Source organism: Schistocerca americana, chromosome 8 (assembly GCF_021461395.2).
Source record: "Schistocerca americana isolate TAMUIC-IGC-003095 chromosome 8, iqSchAmer2.1, whole genome shotgun sequence".
Lineage (NCBI taxonomy): Eukaryota > Metazoa > Arthropoda > Insecta > Orthoptera > Acrididae > Schistocerca > Schistocerca americana.
In genome coordinates, this window is record NC_060126.1 from 435,495,857 (window position 1) to 435,516,464 (window position 20,608).

Sequence of the window (20,608 nt, forward strand, 5' to 3'; positions counted from 1 at the left end):
CCTCAATTTTACAATTTGTATGTGTTCCACTAAGGCAATGCAGTAATAAGGCCAGTCAATGAAGACCAATAACGTCGGATGTGCGAAATAATTCGTGCAGTCGCAAATATTATCAGAGTCGTAGGAGGGTATGCCATGAACAACATACTAGAAATCCTGACAGTTGGTGGCTGAGTGTCGGAGTAGGGGTGCGTTTGAGGGTCACTTTTGTACGCTACTGGCCATTAAGATTGCTACACCACGAAGATGATGTGCTACAGACCCGAAATTTAACCGACAGGAAGAAGACGCTGTGACATGCAAATGATTAGCTTTTCACAGCATTCACAAAGGTTGGTGCCAGTGGCGACACCTACAACGTGCTGACATGACGAAAGTTTCCAACCAATTTCTCATGCACAAACAGCAGTTGAACGGCGTTGCCTGGTGAAACGTTGTTGTGATGCCTCGTGTAAGGAGGAGAAATGCGTACCATCACGTTTCCGACTTTGATAAAGGTCGGATTGTAGCCTATCGCGATTGCGGTTTATCGTATCTCGACATTGCTGTTCGCGTTGGTCGAGATCCAATGACTGTTAGCAGAATATGGAATCGGTGGGTTCAAGAGGGTAATAAGGAACGCCGTGCTGGATACCAAGTGCCTCGTATCACTAGCAGTCGAGATGACAGGCATCTTGTCCGCATGGCTGTAACGAATCGTGCAGCCACGTCTCGATCCCTGAGTCAACACATGGGGACGTTTGCAAGACAACAACCATCTGCAAGAACAGTTCGACAACGTTTGCAGCAGCATGGACTATCAGCTCGGAGACCATGGCTGCGGTTACCCTTGACACTGCATCACAGACAGGAGCGCCTGCGATGTTGTACTCAACGACGAACGTAGGTGCACGAATGACAAAAGGTTATTCTTTTCGGATGAATCCAGGTTCTGTTTACAGCATCATGATGGTCGCATCCGTGTTTGACGACATCGCGGTGAACGCACATTGGAAGCGTGTATTCGTCTTCGCCATGCTGGCGTATCACCCCGCGCGATGGTATGGGGCGCCATTGATTACAAGTATCGGTCACCTCTTGTTCGCATTGACGGCACTTTGAACAGTGGACGTTACATTTCAGATGCGTAACGACCCGTGGATCTACCCTTCATTCGATCCCTGCGAAACCCTACATTTCAGTAGGATAATGCACGACTGTATGTTGCAGGTCTTGTACTGGCCTTTGTGGATACGGAAAATGTTCGACTCCTGCCCTGGCCAACACTTTCTCCAGATCGCTGCCCAATTGGAAACGTCTGGTCAATGGTGGCCGAACAACTGGCTCGTCACAATACGCCAGTCACTACTTTTGATGAACTGTGTTATCGTGTTGAAGCTGCATGGGCAACTGTACCTGTACACGCAATCCAAGCTCTGTTTGACTCAATGCGCAGGCGTATCAAGGCTGTTACTACGGCCAGAGCTGGTTATTCTGGGTACTGTTTTCTCAGGATATATGCACCCAAATTGCGTGAAAATGTAATCACATGTCAGTTCTAGTATAATATATTTGTCCAATGAATAACCGTTTATCATCTGCATTTCTTGTTGGTGTAGCAATTGTAATGGCCAGTAGTGTAGATCTACAAGATCTCAAACAAAAACATTTAAATGTGCTGCAGCCCCATCATGCACAAACCACATGCTTCTTCTTACTTGCAGGAAGGCATTTGTAGCAAGTTTGGAAGAAGATTGTAAATAGAGTCTGGTCGGCAGCTCCACTAAGACGTGTCGGGATGTCCTATGGACCTCTCAGTCACTTACAATTCCAGCTCACATATTATACTTAAACTGAAGCTGGTGCCTTTCGTTAACTGTATCCTAAAACCGACTAAGAGTATTGTAAGATTGCATGTGTGTTTATAATCAAGTTGAAGTTATTTAGAACATTTCTTTCTCGATTGTTTTCTTTTCTGTTCTTGCTCAGATGGACTGCATTTCTTATTTGTGTCTCCGAGTAGCCCTCCTTTCGAAAGTTTTCACGCAGAAGAAAAAACAAAGGCAATGGGGTTCGTTCCTTACGCAGGGTTGCCCATGACCAGTATTCCAAGGATAACGGAGAAATACAACACTGAGTCATTTTCCGCTGAATGTTTAAAATAACGAATAAGCTTAGGTCAGTTAAAGAGCAACTAGGGCTTCTAGCATCTGGCGTCTACAGCGCCTGTTGCGAGCGTGGCTCGCGGTATATCGACCAGATGCAGCGATCCATCTTGCAGCGCCGTTCAGAGCATGCAGGGGTATTCGCCCCGCCCAAAACGACAAGTGTGCAGTGGCGGACGACGCCATCAACGAAGGAAACATGTTTGTTTTTGAACGGACAAATCGGGTAATGGGTTTCAGTCATCAAGGAAGCAGTGGAAATTCGAGTACATTCCGATCTTGTCATCTGGGACAGCGGTTCCCAGATGAGCTCCGCATTGGATGTGGCTTTTGCAGAAATACGTTGGAAGCGCTCTGTTGTGGAAACGGGCGGTGGAGGCGGCGGACGAAATAGACAGGCAGCATCAGGTTTCGACGATCAGATCCCTCTCCCCCCACCCCCCTGCCATAGCAACTGCCGCTTCCGCGGTGCGAGATGTGGCCACCCGTTGGGCTGTCTGCAGAGGAGATCACGATTCAGCGGCTATGGAGGAACGAATGAACTCGAACCCAACACTTCGCCTGAAGTCGATTGTTCCGAGACCACGACTCGACTGATAACCCGATAAGATTTCAGCTATGAAATTCGCAGAGAACGGCTGCACTCCTATTCCACCCAGAGTGTAAGATAAATGAGAAATACCCACAGACATCAAGGAGAACGTAATAGTTCCAAAGAGAACGGCTCCTGACAAGCGTCAATATTACTGAACCATGTGTTTCATAAGGCATGGTTCGAAAATATTTACGCGGATTACTTAGAGAAGACCTCTGAGAAGGTCAGGTTGGGTTCCGAAGAAAGAGCACGTGAGGGAACAGTGATTCTACGTTTTATCTTAGAAGATACGTTAAAGAAAGGCAAATCTATGTTAACATTAACTGTAGATATAGAGAAAGCTTTTTTGACATATTGTCTGGAACACACTGTTCGAAATTCTGAAGGCCGCAGGATAAAATACAGGGAACGAAATGTCATTTAAACTCGTACAGAAACCATACTGCAGTTATAAAAGTTGAAGGCTACGAAAGGGAAGGGGCAGTTGAAAAGGGAGTTAGAAATGCTTGTAGCCTCCTCCCGATGCTATTCAATCTCTACACTGAGGAAACAGTAAAGGAAACTAAGTGGAAATTTTGAAAGAGAATTGAAGTTTATGGAGAATACATCAATACTTTGAGGTTTGACGATGACACTGTAATTCTGTCAGAGATGGCAAAGGACGCCAAAGAGCAGTTGAACGGAATGGAGTTGGATCCTTTCCCTCCCCTATATTTTTTCTACGCATGATGGACAATACCTTTAAATAGCTGACAGCACAAATCTCAACAAAAGTGTAATAAAGGTAATGGAACGTCGTCGAATTAAATCAGGCCATGCTGAGAGAATTAAATTAAAGAAATAGTAGATGAGTTTTGATATTTGGTCAGCAAAATATCTGATGGTGGCTGGGATTGGATGAATATGAAATACAGATTCCCAACAGCAAGGAAAAGGTTTCTGTATCATCGTATATAAATTGTAATGTAAGTCTTTTCTGGCCTGGAGCGAAGCCTTATATAGATGTGAAACATGGACGTTAACGACCCAGACAATAAGACAGTAAAAGCTTTTGGGATATGGTGCTACAGAAGAACGTTGAAGCTTAGGTGTACTAAATCGAACTGAGAAGAAAAGAAATCTGTAGCACAATTAGATTAAAAGAAGAACTCAGTTAATAGGAGACGTCTTGGGGTATTAATGTATCGTTTATTTCGTGATGAAAGAAACTTTCGGAACGCGGGGAAGCAAACATCGTAGAAGGAGACAAAAGCTTGACTACAGTAAGCAGGTTCAAATGGATGTAGAATGCAGAGATGAAGAGGCTTCCACAAGATAGACGAGCATAAAGAGCTGCATCAAACCAGTCGTAAGACTAAAGACCAGAACAACAGCAATCTAGGCTGCTTGAGTGTTGAGACTTTTGTAAACATGGTCTCACTGTCTCACTGTGAGGGAGTGGTCGTTCCCTCCGGCCGCTTCTCACAATTGCTCCCACAGTCAGTCGCTTACCCGACCGCCCGCACCACAAGCAATCAGGTCTTTGACTCCGACTGCCGTTCGCTGCTAAATGAGTAGCGGCCTCTCGGAAAATTTTCTGGCCGCAATAAAATACGTATTTGCGTTGAGCAAGTTCCAAGACAAGCCGACGGCCGGTAAATACCGGATAATGCCGTCGTTTTGGCGGCGCAAACAGCGTCTGGGCCCGGAATTAAATCCCGTGGCGGAGCATGAGTCAGCAAAGACGCCTTCTGTGGAGTCCGCCGTGCGTTGTGAGAGACGTAGACTTCCCAAACTCACTTCCTCTCGTCCGCGACGACGCGGCGGAATTTCTGGAATATTACGAGCCTGCAGCGCTCACCAAATGTGTAACTGAATTGAAACTTACACGATAGATTAGGCACATGCCATATCAAAAACTGCCACGAATACGGCATCGCCCATGGTTTGTGACTATAAGAATTCTGTGTTTTGTGACGCCCCCATGAGCTGCATTGAGTCGTATGTCTTTGGGTTCATAGTTGGATGCCAAGTTGTTGCTTTTGCTGCTATGTAGATTCATATAACAATTTCTTCTCCGTGAAAACAATCTGGTTTGTTGTTTCGGTTCAATAAATTTGACATGATCTCAAGTCTAGTCTATTACGGAAAGATAAAGAGTTGTCTGTGACTTTAACGATTTTATAGCTTTTTCTAACGGAGGGAAAGAATTCGTGTACACTTCGTGCTAGATGACTGTACAGATACAATTTTGTATCGATATTATTCTCAAACCTTTTAATATACGCACTGTCAGATTAGAGTTTTTTTTCATTACATGGATGAAAAATTGTGCCTTGGAACTTGACTTGTGTTCCGTTTCGAATTGAGACTTCGCTTTTAAATGTAGCCAGCCGGAGTGGCCGAGCGGTTCTAGGCGCTACAGTCTGGAACCACGCTACCGTTACGGTCGCAGGTTCGAATCCTGCCTCGGGCATGGATGTGTGTTACTTAGGTTTAAGTAGTTCTAAGTTCTAGGGGACTGATGACCTTAGAAGTTAATTCCCATAGTGCTCAGAGCCATTAGAACCATTTTAAATGTATCTCAAATATATCACGCATTCGTGAACACGCCTAGACATGGATTTGTCATCGTTATCGCAACGTACAAGGGCATTTTCGCAATCCTTTTGTTATCCGTGAGGTGCAGCTCGCAATTGAGCATCTGAAGGCCAATGAGAGCAATTGTCCAGCACCCCTCATTTGATCTACATCTACATCTACATTGATACTCCGCAAGCCACCCAACGGTGTGTGGCGGAGGGCACTTTACGTGCCACTGTCATTACCTCCCTTTCCTGTTCCAGTCGCGCATGGTTCGCGGGAAGAACGACTGTCTGAAAGCCTCCGTGCGCGCTCTAATCTCTCTAATTTTACATTCGTGATCTCCTCGGGAGGTATAAGTAGGGGGAAGCAATATATTCGATACCTCATCCAGAAACGCACCCTCTCGAAACCTGGCGAGCAATCTACACCGCGATGCAGAGCGCCTCTCTTGCAGAGTCTGCCACTTGAGTTTATTAAACATCTCCGTAACGCTTTCACGGTTACCAAATAACCCTGTGCGAAACGCGCCGCTCTTCTTTGGATCTTCTCTATCTCCTCTGTCAGACCGATCTGGTACGGATCCCACACTGATGAGCAATACTCAAGTATAGGTCGAACGAGTGTTTTGTAAGCCACCTCCTTTGTTGATGGACTACATTTTCTAAGGACTCTCCCAATGAATCTCAACCTGGTACCCGCCTTACCAACAAATAATTTTATATGATCATTCCACTTCAAATCGTTCCGCACGCATACTCCCAGATATTTTACAGAAGTAACTGCTACCAGTGTTTGTTCCGCTATCATATAATCATACAATAAAGGATCCTTCTTTCTATGTATTCGCAATACATTACATTTGTCTATGTTAAGGGTCAGTTGCCACTCCCTGCACCAAGTGCCTATCCGCTGCAGATCTTCCTGCATTTCGCTACAATTTTCTAATGCTGCAACTTCTCTGTATACTACAGCATCATCCGCGAAAAGCCGCATGGAACTTCCGACACTATATACTAAGTCATTTATATATATTGTGAAAAGCAATGGTCCCATAACACTCCCCTGTGGCACGCCAGAGGTTACTTTAACGTCTGTAGACGTCTCTCCATTGATAACAACATGCTGTGTTCTGTTTGCTAAAAACTCTTCAATCCAGCCACACAGCTGGTCTGATATTCCGTAGGCTCTTACTTTGTTTATCAGGCGACAGTGCGGAACTGTATCGAACGCCTTCCGGAAGTCAAGAAAAATAGCATCTACCTGGGAGCCTGTATCTAATATTTTCTGGGTCTCATGAACAAATAAAGCGAGTTGGGTCTCACACGATCGCTGTTTCCGGAATCCATGTTGATTCCTACATAGTAGATTCTTGGTTTCCAGAAATGACATGATACGCGAGCAAAAAACATGTTCTAAAATTCTACAAGAGATCGACGTAAGAGATATAGGTCTATAGTTTTGCGCATCTGCTCGACGACCCTTCTTGAAGACTGGGACTATCTGTGCTCTTTTCCAATCATTTGGAACTCTCCGTTCCTCTAGAGACTTGCGGTACACGGCTGTTAGAAGGGGGGCAAGTTCTTTCGCGTACTCTGTGTAGAATCGAATTGGTATCCCGTCAGGTCCAGTGGACTTTCCTCTATTGAGTGATTCCAGTTGCTTTTCTATTCCTTGGACACTTATTTCGATGTCAGCCATTTTTTCGTTTGTGCGAGGATTTAGAGAAGGAACTGCAGTGCGGTCTTCCTCTGTGAAACAGCTTTGGAAAAAGGTGTTTAGTATTTCAGCTTTACGCGTGTCATCCTCTGTTTCAATGCCATCATCATCCCGTAGTGTCTGGATATGCTGTTTCGAGCCACTTACTGATTTAACGTAAGATACGAGAAAAAGAAAAAAAACAGAGCAACTCTTCGCCTCACTGCTCTAAATTGATGGAATTGAGCAGTAGCGAGGTGATCTGTTGTGGAATGTAATTCTGGAAAGGATATGGAATGAGGAGAAAGACCTCCAACCAAGTGTTTTGAAAGTTAGGGAGACAGCAGGGAGAAGACAAGTCCTGGCACTGTGTGGAAGACAATTGCAGTGTCACAGGCGAAAAATGGAGAGATCTCTGAGCGGATTTTTTAATTAAGCTCTCGTTGCGATAGTATAAAGTTGGTGGCATACACTGGTGCAAGTGTGGCAGAATGCGAGGTTTGCGACAGACTGCTTATGGTGACGATTGCCGTAACTGTAGGAAGTCCAAAGATGTTCACTATGGGAGAGGAGAAAGTTGGGAAAGACAGGTGGATACGGATGGCGCGGCGAACTGCACGGCATTCGAGGATTTCAAAGAAGCAGGAAAATTTTGATCCAGCGAAAATCCATAGATTGATTTAAAGCTTTATAGTTGTGGAGTATGGTGGAGGTTTGCAATCACCATGATCAGTTCAAAAATGGTTCAAATGGCTCTGAGCACTATGGGATTTAACATCTGTAGTCATCAGTCCCCTAGACTTAGAGCTGCTTAAACCTAACTATCCTAAGGACATCACACATATCCATGCCCGAGGCAGGATTCGAAACTACGACCGTAGCAGTCTTGCGGTTCCTGACTGAAGCGCCTAGAACCGCTCGGCCATCCTTGATCAGTGTTTTAGCCGTTTCAGTAAATTTAGTCTATTTTGTATGGTCAATAGGTAACACTGCCTCTAGTCTTGATAACGGCCTCAACTCAGGTGCGCTATATCCAGCTGAAGCCACTTATTGACCGAGTAAAGCTACCAATTGCGGGTATCTTGATTACTACGTTTTACCCATTGCTCCAAGTAGAACGAGTGACTTAGTGGGCCAGTCGAGATGCGATAGGGTCACTGAGTGTTCGACAAAACTGTAAACTTAGGCGTGAACTCTTGTGAACGTGGCTGTTGGTACCTTCCAAGACGGGTGTGTCCACAGCAGCGCTCTCGTCACCGAGAATGTTGAATTAATACTGTATGATGTCCACTGTAACCTAAGTGAGTGGACCCAAGACATTTTACGAAACCTGCCCCCAAAACATCACAGAACAACATCCAGTGTGAACTCCACCCTGCTGATTAAACCACTCATTTGGCCACTGGTGCATTCTTCCCTTCCATCATTTGCAGAGCATCTAAATAACGGCTCGCCATATCACCACGCAAGCCTCCAGCAAACTACTGTCCAGTTTGTCTGTTGTCTGGCCCACTGAAGATATGACAGTTTGCAAAGTACCCGACTGCAAATCTCCAATGCATGCAGGTCCCTCCGCTATGTTCGCTGCTTGGAAAGTGGTTGAGACAGATCTACATTTAAATGGTTCAAATGGCTCTGAGCACTATGTGACTTAACATCTGAGGGCGCCGCGCGGGATGAGCAGAGCGGTCTAAGGCGCTGCAGACATGGACTGTGCAGCTGGTCCCGGCGGAGGTTCGAGTCCTCCCTCGGGCATGGGTGTGTGTGTTTGTCCTTAGGATAATTTAGGTTAAGTAGTGTGTAAGCTTAGGGCCTGATGACCTTAGCAGTTAAGTCCCATAAAATTTCACACATATTTGAAGGTCTGAAGTCTAAAGTCCCCTAGACTTTGAACTACTTAAACCTAACTAACCTAAGGACATCACACACATCCATGCCCGAGGCAGGATTCGAACCTGCGATCGTAGCAGCAGCGCGGTTCCGGCCTGAAGCACCTAGCACCGCTCGGCCACAAAGGCTGGCGATCTACGAGTACATTCGTTGAAGGCCCCCATGACATTTATGTTATTTTTAGCGGTTGAATAAGGTAGCAAGCTAACCTTTATTTCAAACAACCGTGACCTAATTGATGAGTTCTGACCGGTATGACGGCCACAGGAGTTGTTTCAGTCGTATTCCGGCTGCTCAGTAATGCTGCATTCGAGGAATAGAAGGTTTTGCATCAATCAAGATCGCAAAAAGTTTGCACAAATATGTATGCCCAATTTAAACACATTTGGAGACATTCACTACCATTGTCGTGCATTTCTGTTTACGACCGAGGTCGACACTGCATCTGCAACAATTAATCTGAGAACGATGATACTCGCTGGTGCACTCGGCGCTTGATAATGGTTACTGGCCAATCATCGACCTGTGCGAGTAAAATATGCCTATGTTTGGGTAGGGAATCACTACAAATTTCTGTCGGGTTTGAAACGGATTGCTATTGACAAGTAGTGACTCCCGTCTTATATAACTCAATTAGGACCTTTCTACGAGCACTGCTCTTCCGCTGTGATACAGCACTCCTGGGGTCCGCCCCGATAGCTGAATGGGCAGCGTGATGGACTGCCGTCCTAAGGGGCCCGGGCTCGATTCCCGGCTGGGGGCCGAGGAGTTCTTCAGTCTGGAACTACGCGTTTGGCGTCATTGGCTGGGAGGCCCCTTACGGGGCAGGTCCAGCCGCCTTGTTGCAGGTCTTATTACATTCGACGCCACATTGGGCGACCTGCGCGCCGGATGGGGATAAAATGATGATGAAGACAACACAACAGCCAGCCCATGAGTGGAGAAAACCCCCGACCCAGCCGGGAAAATGGTTCAAATGGCTCTGATCACTATGGGACTTAGCAGCTGAGGTCATCAGTCCCCTTGAACTTGAAAATACTTAAACGTAACTAACCTAAGGACATCACACACATCCATGCGCGAGGTAGGATTCGAACCTGCGACCGTAGCAGCAGCGCGGTTCCAGACTGTAGCGCCTAGAACCGCACGGCCACTCCGGCCGGCTCTTCTGCAATTCTGTCACGTCTCCAAATCAAATGCCTCTGAGCACTATGGGACTTATCATCTCAGGTCATCAGTCCCCTAGAACTTAGACCTACTTAAACCTAACTAACCTAAGGACGTCACACACATCCATGCCCGAGGCAGGATTTGAACCTGCGACCGTAGCGGTCGCGCGGTTCCGGACTGAAGCGCCTAGAACCGCTCGACCACAACGGCCGGCGTCACGTCTCTACTTCCATCCATCTTACTGCGCCGATTCCATACAACCGACTGGGACAGAGAACTTGTGTCACTAATGAAGCGTCAAATGACAGCCTGATACCATTTTTTTACCAACTTCAGCGTTACGGAGCGCCCAATGCGCTACAGTGGAACGGAGCGACTAGTGCGGTCTTTTAGAGGTGGGGGGTGACTAATATTTTGTCCTGAGAGCTTATTTTAGTGTGTAATTACTTGGATTGAACGACTAGGAAATGCTTTGTAGAGATCGAGTTTTAAGTCAAACACGACACGGTTTCAAGACCGAAACTTTATACTTAGACGCTGCTGCGTTAAACTATGAAGTCATATCAAAATAAATGTTCGTTGCGTGCGAGCCTGTTGGTGAGACCGCTGTGAGGCTGAGAATAGGGCGTCGGGCGGTTAGGCCGCGTAATTGGCTGGCAGGTGGATATGAAAGCAGCGGTCGGCGGTCGCGCAGGCCCGTGTTAATCAGCGGCGCCCCAGAGACCGGCAGACCGCCCACGGCGCGGAGGCTGGAAGCACGTGCGCGGCCACGTGGCTTCCCACAGGTGGCGTCTAACGAGCACACGCTGCAGGCTCGCAGTGCTGCACGTCGCACGCAATTCCAAAGCGGCACGCTTCTGTCTACTTTCTCGCGGTACGCCAACATTTCCTCACTGCTGATAATCCCTCCATCTCAGACTAATACTTACACAAATCGTGCTCATTATTTTTTGTGTCTATTCCAGTCTCTGTCTTCGACAACAACGTTTGCCCTCTGCGGAGTATGGACGCTGTAACACCTTGAAACCCACTACCTGACGTCTTAACCGACGTCCGATTATCCTGCCCCTTGAACATAGTGCTACCCACTCATTCCATTTCGCTGATTCCGTGAACAACCTCTACATTTCACGTCTTATCTTTCCACAATAACTTTCTGTACACCTCCATAACACCACATTTCAAACGCCTCCATTCTTTTCTTTGGAGATTTTTCTTAGTTCACAAATTTCCCTTGCAATCTGAGCGCAATGTTTGACCTGCTTTGTGACTACCTTCGCATCATGCACTCAAGCAAGGCGGCAGGCTGACTTCCAAATTCCGCTGCCAGAGCCGGAAAGCTGCTGAACCGCCACGGTGAAAGCCTGTGCTCCGACACTGTGGCGAGCGTGGTTACCACACGTCGGGCTCTAACGTTTGCTTCCTGGGCCCAGTACGTGGTCTCTTTTCATAAAACCACAAGGCATGCAAGTATAACTGCTAGGCCCTCAGGTCTAACAGCAGCTGTCGTCGACTGCTGCCTTACACCGGCAATGTCTCCACAGCGGGCGTCGCCCCAGTGTGGCTCACCAAGTCTCGTCTACAACTAGCCGCGGCCTCCACTTCACGCTGGTCTATGGGCCGCGTCTAGTCTCGATGATGCCGGGGACCTGAACTGGCTCCTTCCAGCTTGGACTTGCACCAGACCAACACCTACCAGTTACTGGGTGCCTCCAAGAGGTCATCGGCTCTCAATTCTTGGGTGCTTTCTGAACATAATCCACTGCGACCCGCTGGCTGGGCGCTGCATTTACACTTGAGGCCGATATTAAACTACTGGCAAAGAAATTTCATGAAACAGTCATCACATTTCTTTGGCAATGATCTTCGACTTGGCGCTCAATATTCTGTTCCTATGAAAGGCTACTTAGAAAGTTCCAAGTACACTGCTTGATCTTTGCTAAGGAAGAGCTGACCCTAGCTGAGGAACAACTGTCAATTGCCACGGAACAACCGACAACTGCTACAAAACACCTGACCAGTAGCAGCAAAAGATAATGTAAGGGGCGGGACGTGTTAACTGCGGCGATGCCTGTTCACGCATTCGGTAGTTCATGCAGTAAGATTGATGTGGAACCAATTAATGCGCTATTTGGGTGTGGTACGGCAACGTGTCTGCAAGACATCATCTGAGTGTATACGATCGTGGACGAGCAGTTGGACGAATCAAAGCCGGTTATGTGACACTACTGTGACCACAGTAATGGGTGTGTCGAAAAGTGTCATCAGCAATTAAAAAGGGCCTCCGGAGGTGGTAATGCTGTGTGAAAGCACGTCGGTGGTCGTGGATGGACGGCCACAACGCAAGAGGACCGATACGTCGCCGTAGTGATGAAAAGTAACAGACATCTCACTCCTATGCAGATCGCTACAGGTCTTGCAGCCAGTATCGGTACACGTGTCTCCGACAGAACCATTTCACGTTAAACCAGGCAGGTTTGTATGCTCGGAAGCCTGTTAAATACATCCTACTTCAACCACACTATGCTAGAAAAAGAGTTCGTTGGTGTAAGGGGCATACTGGTAGAGGTCAGCAACAGTGGTCCAGAGTGATGTTCTTTGATGAATCCCGCTTCACTGTGGCTAGTGATTCTGCCCACCAGTTGGTGTGGAGAGAGAGGGGAACACGTTACACACAACAGAATGTTCCGAACGTCATCGTGATGGTGTAGGTGTTAGTGGGGATACATTATGCACAGTAGCCGAACACAGCTGCATATCTATGTGCGAGGTGCCGTTACAGCACACCGGTGTTGCAAGGAGATTACTGCGGACGTGTTGTCTGTTTAGGGGCGGCATGAGGCCGGACATTCTGTGAACGAATGATAGTGCCGCCCCACACAGGACGGCTGAGGTGTTGGAAAGTAAAGATATTGAAAGTATGGAATGGCCTGCGTTCTCTCTGGACCTAAACCTATAGAGCATCCATCTTCAAAGTGACTCCTCCCTCTGCCCCTTCCACTGAGGGCGGCGCAGAAATAGACGGGGTCGCCGGCTTTCACTGAAATATTTATATGTCATATTATGTAAGTAAAAGACTTCCGCGAAAAAAATGATGCTAGCATCAGATTCTCAGTTCCACGAAATTACTTAGGAAGCCGGCCCATCGTTAATTTGCTGTCGTATTTGACCAGTAAATCGTGTCAGCAGGAATGGTGTTGAGTCACGAGTCGTATTACATCACACAACCCCTGTCACCTATAAGTCCCAGCAGTTCAAATGGCTCTAAGCACTATGGGACTTAACATCTGAGGTCATCAGTCCCCTAGACTTAGAACTATTTAATCCTAACTAACCTAACGACACCACACACATCCATGCCCGAGGCAGGATTTCAACCTGCGACCGTAGCAGCCGCGCGGTTCCGGACTGAAGCGCCTAGAACCGCTCGGTCACAGCGGCCGGCGTCGCAGGAGTAACTTACTTACCAAACATGCGACGACCCCTAGACGGCCTGTCACGAAATTAGACGCTTCAGGGTCACACAGAGTGACAATTATTGAACTGTGTGAAAAAAACGCAAATTATTTACGAACTACGGCGTGCACACACTTTATTCAACATGTAAACGTTACTACAGACATTCGGGTTTAGATTATGACATGTTCGATATGCCTACCATTATTGGCGATCGTGTGGCGCAGACGAATAGCGAAATTCTGCATGACCCGCTGAAGTGTCCGAACGTCAATGCTGTCGATGATCTCCTGAATGGCTGTCTTCAGCTCAGCAGTGGTTTTGGGGGTTATCGCTGCACACCGTGTCATTGCTATAGCCCCACAAAAAGGAGTTGCATATGTTCAGTTCTGGAGAATATGGCGACCAATCGAGGACCATACCAGTAGTCTCTGGGTATCCCAGAACCAGAATGCGGTCCCCAGAGTGCTCCCCCAGGATAACAAACACCCTCCTGCTTCGATGGTGTCGAGCTCCCCCCTGAATGAACTGTATCTAGTCGAAATCATGGTCACTCTGGATAATGGGGATAAAATCATCTTCCAAAACCTTCACGTACCGTTCGGTAGTCACCGTGTCATCAAGGGATATCGCACCGATTATTCTGTGACTGGACATTGCACACCACGCAGTCACCCCTTCAGGGTGAAGAGAGTTGTCGATGTGGGCTCCGTCGCTAAACTAAACCATACATGCGCTTACTAATTCCCAGCATGCTCCGAGGCCAACAGTGCAGTTTGAACGCGCAAACGCAAACCGCTCAGAAGTTATGACAATTTTATTTCATATAGTTCAATAATTGTCAGCCTGTAGCTACTACCCGCAGCACGCCAGCTGTGATTCGCCCGCCTCTCAGCATTGTTGCCGAGTGTACGCGTTTAACACAGTGGTTCTTCAGCGCCCTCATTGTTCATGTATTCCCGCGCGATAGCGAGGTTCACGTGTGGTTTCAGTCTGCCGCGAAACGGTGCATTGGCGTGTGTTTGATAGAAAACGAAATACAGCAGTAAGGGCCTACGTGTAACGCTACTTCAGTCGGTGTGCATGAAGGGTGAAAAGACATTCGATAACAATCTAACGTTTTGACCCATACAGACAGTTCCCGACTCATTAAGGTCATTAGACAGAATATGATGACACTGGATGATGTACTTAAGATCCTGATAGTCATCTTAAAGCTTACTACACCCGGCCTTTATGCAACCTTGAGAACGATTTGACAAGGTTATATGTGGTACCCTTTAGTCTTAGGGATGATATACCTTTCATCTTGCCGGCCGGAGTGGCCGAGCGGTTCTAGGCGCTACAGTCTGGAACCACGCGACGTCTACTGTCGCGGGTTCGACTCCTGCCTAGGGCATGGATGTGTGTGCTGTCCTTAGGTTAGTTAGGTTTAAGTAGTTCTAAGTTCTAGGGGACTGATGACCTCAGATGTTAAGTCCCATAGTGCTCAGAGCCATGTTTGAACCTTTCATTTTGAGGTTTATGTTCGGACTTATAGGCGGCCTCCTATATTTTTCTTTTTCGTTTTTCCTTTTTATTCGTTCGATTCCAGTTGGTATAATCCTACATAATTGTATAGGACTTACATGTAGAGAGACAGACATTTTTGATATACAGAGATCGAGAAACTTCTTTGTAACTATGACTATATGAGACAGCTACTGTCGTTGCATTATTCCACTGAGCACAGTGCGGGGTGGTTTTACATAGGGGTTCTAATGAAGTGCCTACGGGACCAGGTGTTTGATGATTTTTATAGTACGATTGCTTTGGTTTAATTCGTGAATGCAATTGGGTTTTAAGACAAACTCTTTTATGCTTTTTATCGTTAATATTGCGGCAGCCATTTGTCATACCACACATAATATGACCTAGGCTGCGCATATGTAACTTATATATTCTGACATGGTTATGGCACATTTTCTTGTATTTTAATTTATTTTATTATTTATTTATATTAGTTAATTATTTAAAAAATTCTTCCAATGGACATATGATTGTAAGCAGTACAGATTGTTGTGTTGCATGGCCTATTACAACTGTATGGTACGGATTTATGAATAATAGCGTATACATATGTTCATCTATTGTGCTATATTCGAGTAAAACAGTGAAAACTATTAACAACAGCATGACATAGGCAGAAGCATATTTTCCCTAATGTTACATATAGTTTTAATGATATACAATATGTCTTTTTGAGCTACTTACATAGTTAACACGATACCTGTCAATTGTTAACGTATATTCTATATTTTTTATAATAGTACATTTGTTCTACTCATTGTACAGGGGCCTGAAGATGGCATGAGTGTAATGCCGAAACTGGTAGGACGTAAAAAGTTCATAAAATAAATTTCTGCAATACATACGGCTGTTGGTAAATTATTGCATCAAGAAAAACAATCTAAAAGTGTCGTATCGAACGTACTACACGTTTTTCTACTGGTCTGACCAACAGCGAATATCCCAGGAATAACGCAGTGGTTAGCACACTGGACTCGCATTCTGGAGGACGACGGTTCAATCCCGTCTCCGGCCATCCTGATTTAGGTTTTCCGTGATTTCCCCAAATCGTTTAAGGCGAATGCCGAGATGGTTCCTTTGAAAGGGCACGGCCGATTTCCCTCCCAATCCTTCCCTAACCCGAGCTTGCGCTCCGTCTCTAATGACCTCGTTGTCAACGGGATGTTAAACACTAACCACCACCACCACCACCACCACTACCACCACCAGGAATAACGCAACACTTTGCGAAAGTTCATAAAATGACATTACTTTTGTAAAGCGTACATCGGCGATTTTGGTGATGAGATCAGTGAGGAAGTCTCACTAAGAACTGTAAATAAAAAATTTTCGGGAGGCAGGGAATATTCTCGGTCGTATTAAGGCGAATCGCCCAAATTAAAATCGTGGCGACGGCTTCCGGGTACTCTCACTGACGCGCACGGAGTCTTTCGTAAATAAAATACGTTCATACACGACACGATATAGTAATTATGCCTCAGATGATTCGCAACGATAACCAGAGATCCCATGGAAGCGATTGACCAGGGTGTCTCTTCTCCTTCGAAAGTATGTAGTTCTAATAACGATAAAGATTCGAATTTAATCAAACTACATTATTCTTTCGCATCCTCCTCTGTTCCTGTCAGCAACGTCACTTCTAGACGCAAAAGCCAAAGTGCGTAAAAATGAAGTTGATTATCTGATATTAGGTTTTACCAGCACTCTTTTGAATTATGAGGAACAACCACAATGTGTTCTTTGTTTGGAGATTTTAGCTGACGATTGCTTGAAACCTACAAAACCGAAGAGGTACCCACAGACAAAACGTCCAGACCGTGTAGGTAAACCCGTCGAATTTTTTAAGCACCATGAGCAGCCACTAAAAGGAAATGTCAGATTCCTTTCCTATGATAGCGCTAAGAGCACTCCTATGGGTGACCTACTTCATTGCAAAATTCAAATTACTTCTTCATTATAAAATTCAAATCACCGTACACTATTGGTGAGAGTCGCCAAAATGTGCAAAATCGTGTAGGAAGAAAGGTTTTCCGAGGGTCTGAAGTTGATACCACCACCAGATGATATCGAGATCGTCGTATTGATGCAAGAGCCACTGACATGAAAAATCAGCTGCTACCACGTCTTCATGGTAGCGGAAAATTCTCTCTAAAGTTTGATGACAGTACCGATATCGGAAATCTTTCTCAGCTTTTTGTTTTTGTACGATGCTGTTATCAAAATGAAAATTACGAGGAGTTTACATGTCTAGAGGGAGGACTACAGGCTGTTTTCTTTACTGTGTATTTCTGTTTTGTTGATAAGAATACGTCATTGGCAAATTGTGCTTTCTATGTGCCGATGGGGTGGCAGCATTTACTGGAGCTAAAGAGTGCTTCATGACAAGAGCGTGTGCTGTTTTTCCTCCTGCAAAATTCCCACTTTGCGACATTGCATACAGGGAGGTGGTAGTGGTGGTAATCTCCTATGGGACCAAACTGCTGAGGTCATCGGCCCCTAGGTTTACAAACTACTTAAACTAACTTACGCTAAGGACAACACAAGCGCCCATGCCCGAGGGAGGATTCGAATCTCCGACTGGGGGAGCCGCGTGAACCATGGCCTCAGACGGCGCGGCTACCCCGCGCGGCTACCCCGCGCGGCTACGCAGGGAGACATTGGCTACCAAACCACTACAACTTGAAGTCAGTAAAGTGCTGAACGACTTAATGTTGTAAACTTTGTGAAAAGCGCCAAAAAATTTCCCAATTTTGAATCACGTGCATTTTTACTGTTTTTTAGTTCCTTTACGGATGATAGTCTGAATATAACAGTTTTTAAATTGACATTTAAATGTTTAATATTGTTTTGCCGTCATTTGTACGTCGTGACCTTTCAAATATTAAAACTTTCTAATTGAATTAAAACCATGACAGATGAATACAGTTAAATTTTAACCAACTAACGAATTTCTGAACTAATTTGAAAAAAAATTTAGTGCATTACACATATTTGCTCAAAATCAATAACTGCACTCGCAGCTACAGTTATTTATAAACTAGTTGTAATTGTCAGCTTCAAACAGTCTTTGAATAATACAAGTGAATGATAATTTGCACAAAAAGTTTACCTGTAATTTGCTCGAATGTCACTTTCTAATTATTATTATTATTATTATTATTATTATTGCAGTGAACACATGGTGTGTCGTAGGGCGATCACTCTTTTTTCAAAATAATTGAAAAGCCACGATCGCTTCAGTCGTTTATTAGATGACCGGTTTCAGTACTCTGAAGGTGCCATCATCAGATCTGAAACGTGGATTAACATTTATAAACCCATATGGACATCATGGCATACAATTATTATTATTATTCTTTCCTGTCTCAGATTATTATTATTTCTTTTCTTTCTCAGACGTCATGTCTGGTTAAAAATGGGAAGTGACGCGGATCCTGATCAAGCATGACTTCCTCTTAACTGTACAGTATATGTAACACTGCATTTGGGAACTTTCGGGTAATTGAACAAGTATCAATAATTACAGATTTCTGTAGTTCTATATATAAGTTTGGATGTAGCTGTACTGCGTTGATGTACTGGTGGATATTGTGTGGTATGACTCCTATAGTTGATAGTATAATCGGTATAATGTCAACTTTATCCTGATGCCACATGTCCTTGACTTCCTCAGCCAGTTGGATGTATTTTTCAATTTTTTTCTGCTGTTTTCTTCTGTATATTTGTTGTATTGGGTATGGATATTTCGATTAGTTGTGTTAATTTCTTCTTTTTATTGGTGAGTGTGATGTCAGGCTTGTTATGTGGTGTTGTTTTATGTGTTATAATGGTTCTGTTCCAGTATAATTTGTATTCATCATTCTCCAGTACATTTTGTGGTGCATACTTGTATGTGGGAACGTGTTGTTTTATTAGTTTATGTTGTATGGCAAGTTGTTGATGTATTATTTTTGCTACATTGTCATGTCTTCTGGGGTATTCTGTATTTGCTAGTATTGTACATCCGCTTGTGATGTGATCTACTGTTTCTATTTGTTGTTTGCAAAGTCTGCATTTATCTGTTGTGGTATTGGGACCTTTAATAATATGCTTGGTGTAGTATCTGGTGTTTATTGTTTGATCCTGTATTGCAATCTTGAATCCTTACGTCTCACTGTATATATTGCCTTTTCTTAGCCATGTGTTGGATGCGTCTTGATCGATGTGTGGCTGTGTTAGATGATACGGGTGCTTGCCATGTAGTGCCTTCCCCTTCCAATTTACTTTCTTCGTATCTGTTGATGTTATGGGATCTAAAGGGTTGTAGAGGTGGTTATGAAATTGTAGTGGTGTAGCCGATGTATTTATATGAGTGATTGCTTTGTGTATTTTGCTAGTTTCTGCTCGTTCTATAAAGAATTTTCTTAAATTGTCTACCTGTCCATAATGTAGGTTTTTTATGTCGATAAATCCCCTTCCTCCATCCTTTCTGCTTAATGTGAATCTTTCTGTTGCTGAATGTATGTGATGTATTCTATATTTGTGGCATTGTGATCGTGTAAGTGTATTGAGTGCTTCTAGGTCTGTGTTACCCCATTTCACTACTCCAAATGAGTAGGTCAATATTGGTATAGCATAAGTATTTATAGCTTTTGTCTTGTTTCTTGCTGTCAATTCTGTTTTCAGTATTTTTGTTAGTCCTTGTCTATATTGTTCTTTTAGTTCTTCTTTAATATTTGTATTATCTATTCCTATTTTTTGTCTATATCCTAGATATTTATAGGCGCCTATTTTTTCCATTGCTTCTATTCAGTCGCTGTGGTTATCCAATAAGTAATCTTCTTGTTTAGTGTGTTTTCCCTTGACTATGCTATTTTTCTTACATTTGTCTGTTCCGAAAGCCATATTTATATCATTGTTGAATACTTCTGTTATCTTTAGTAATTGGCTGAGTTGTTGATTTGTTGCTGCCAGTAGTTTTAGATCACCCATGTATAGCAAATGTGTGATTTTGTGTTGGTATGTTCCAGTAATATTGAATCCATAATTTGTATTACTTAGCATGTTGGATAGTGGGTTCAGAGCAAGGCAGAACCAGAAAGGACTTAATGAGTCTCCTTGGTATATTCCACACTTAATCTGTATTGGCTGTGATGTGATATTATTTGAAATCGTTTGGATGTTAAGTGTGGTTTTCCAATTTTTCATTACTATGTTTAAGAACTGTACCAATTTAGAATCTACTTTGTATATTTCCAGTATTTGTAGTAACCATGAGTGGGGTACACTATCAAAAGCTTCTCGGTAATCAATGTACGCGTAGTGTAGCGACCTTTGTTTAGTTTTATCTTGGTATGTCACCTCTGCATCTATTATCAGTTGCTCTTTACATCCTCGCGCTCCTTTGCAACAGCCTTTTTGTTCTTCATTTATAATTTTGTTCCGTGTTGTATGTGTCATTAATTTCTGTGTAATGACTGAAGTTAATATTTTGTATATTGTTGGTAGGCATGTTATGGGGCGATATTTAGCTGGGTTTGCAGTG

At 44.5% G+C, this 20,608-nt stretch overlaps 1 protein-coding gene across 1 annotated transcript in view; it reads left to right on the plus strand.

The window, feature by feature from the left end:
* The first annotated feature begins 4,387 nt into the window (after positions 1 to 4,387).
* LOC124545900 (pro-neuregulin-3, membrane-bound isoform-like) overlaps positions 4,388 to 20,608 on the plus strand; it is a 382,922-nt gene continuing 366,701 nt past the window's right edge. Inside the window, exons 1-2 of the mRNA XM_047124860.1 lie at positions 4,388 to 4,490; positions 10,720 to 10,878. Of these exons, the coding sequence (XP_046980816.1) occupies positions 4,388 to 4,490; positions 10,720 to 10,878 (262 nt within the window). The remainder of the gene's footprint in view (positions 4,491 to 10,719; positions 10,879 to 20,608) is intronic.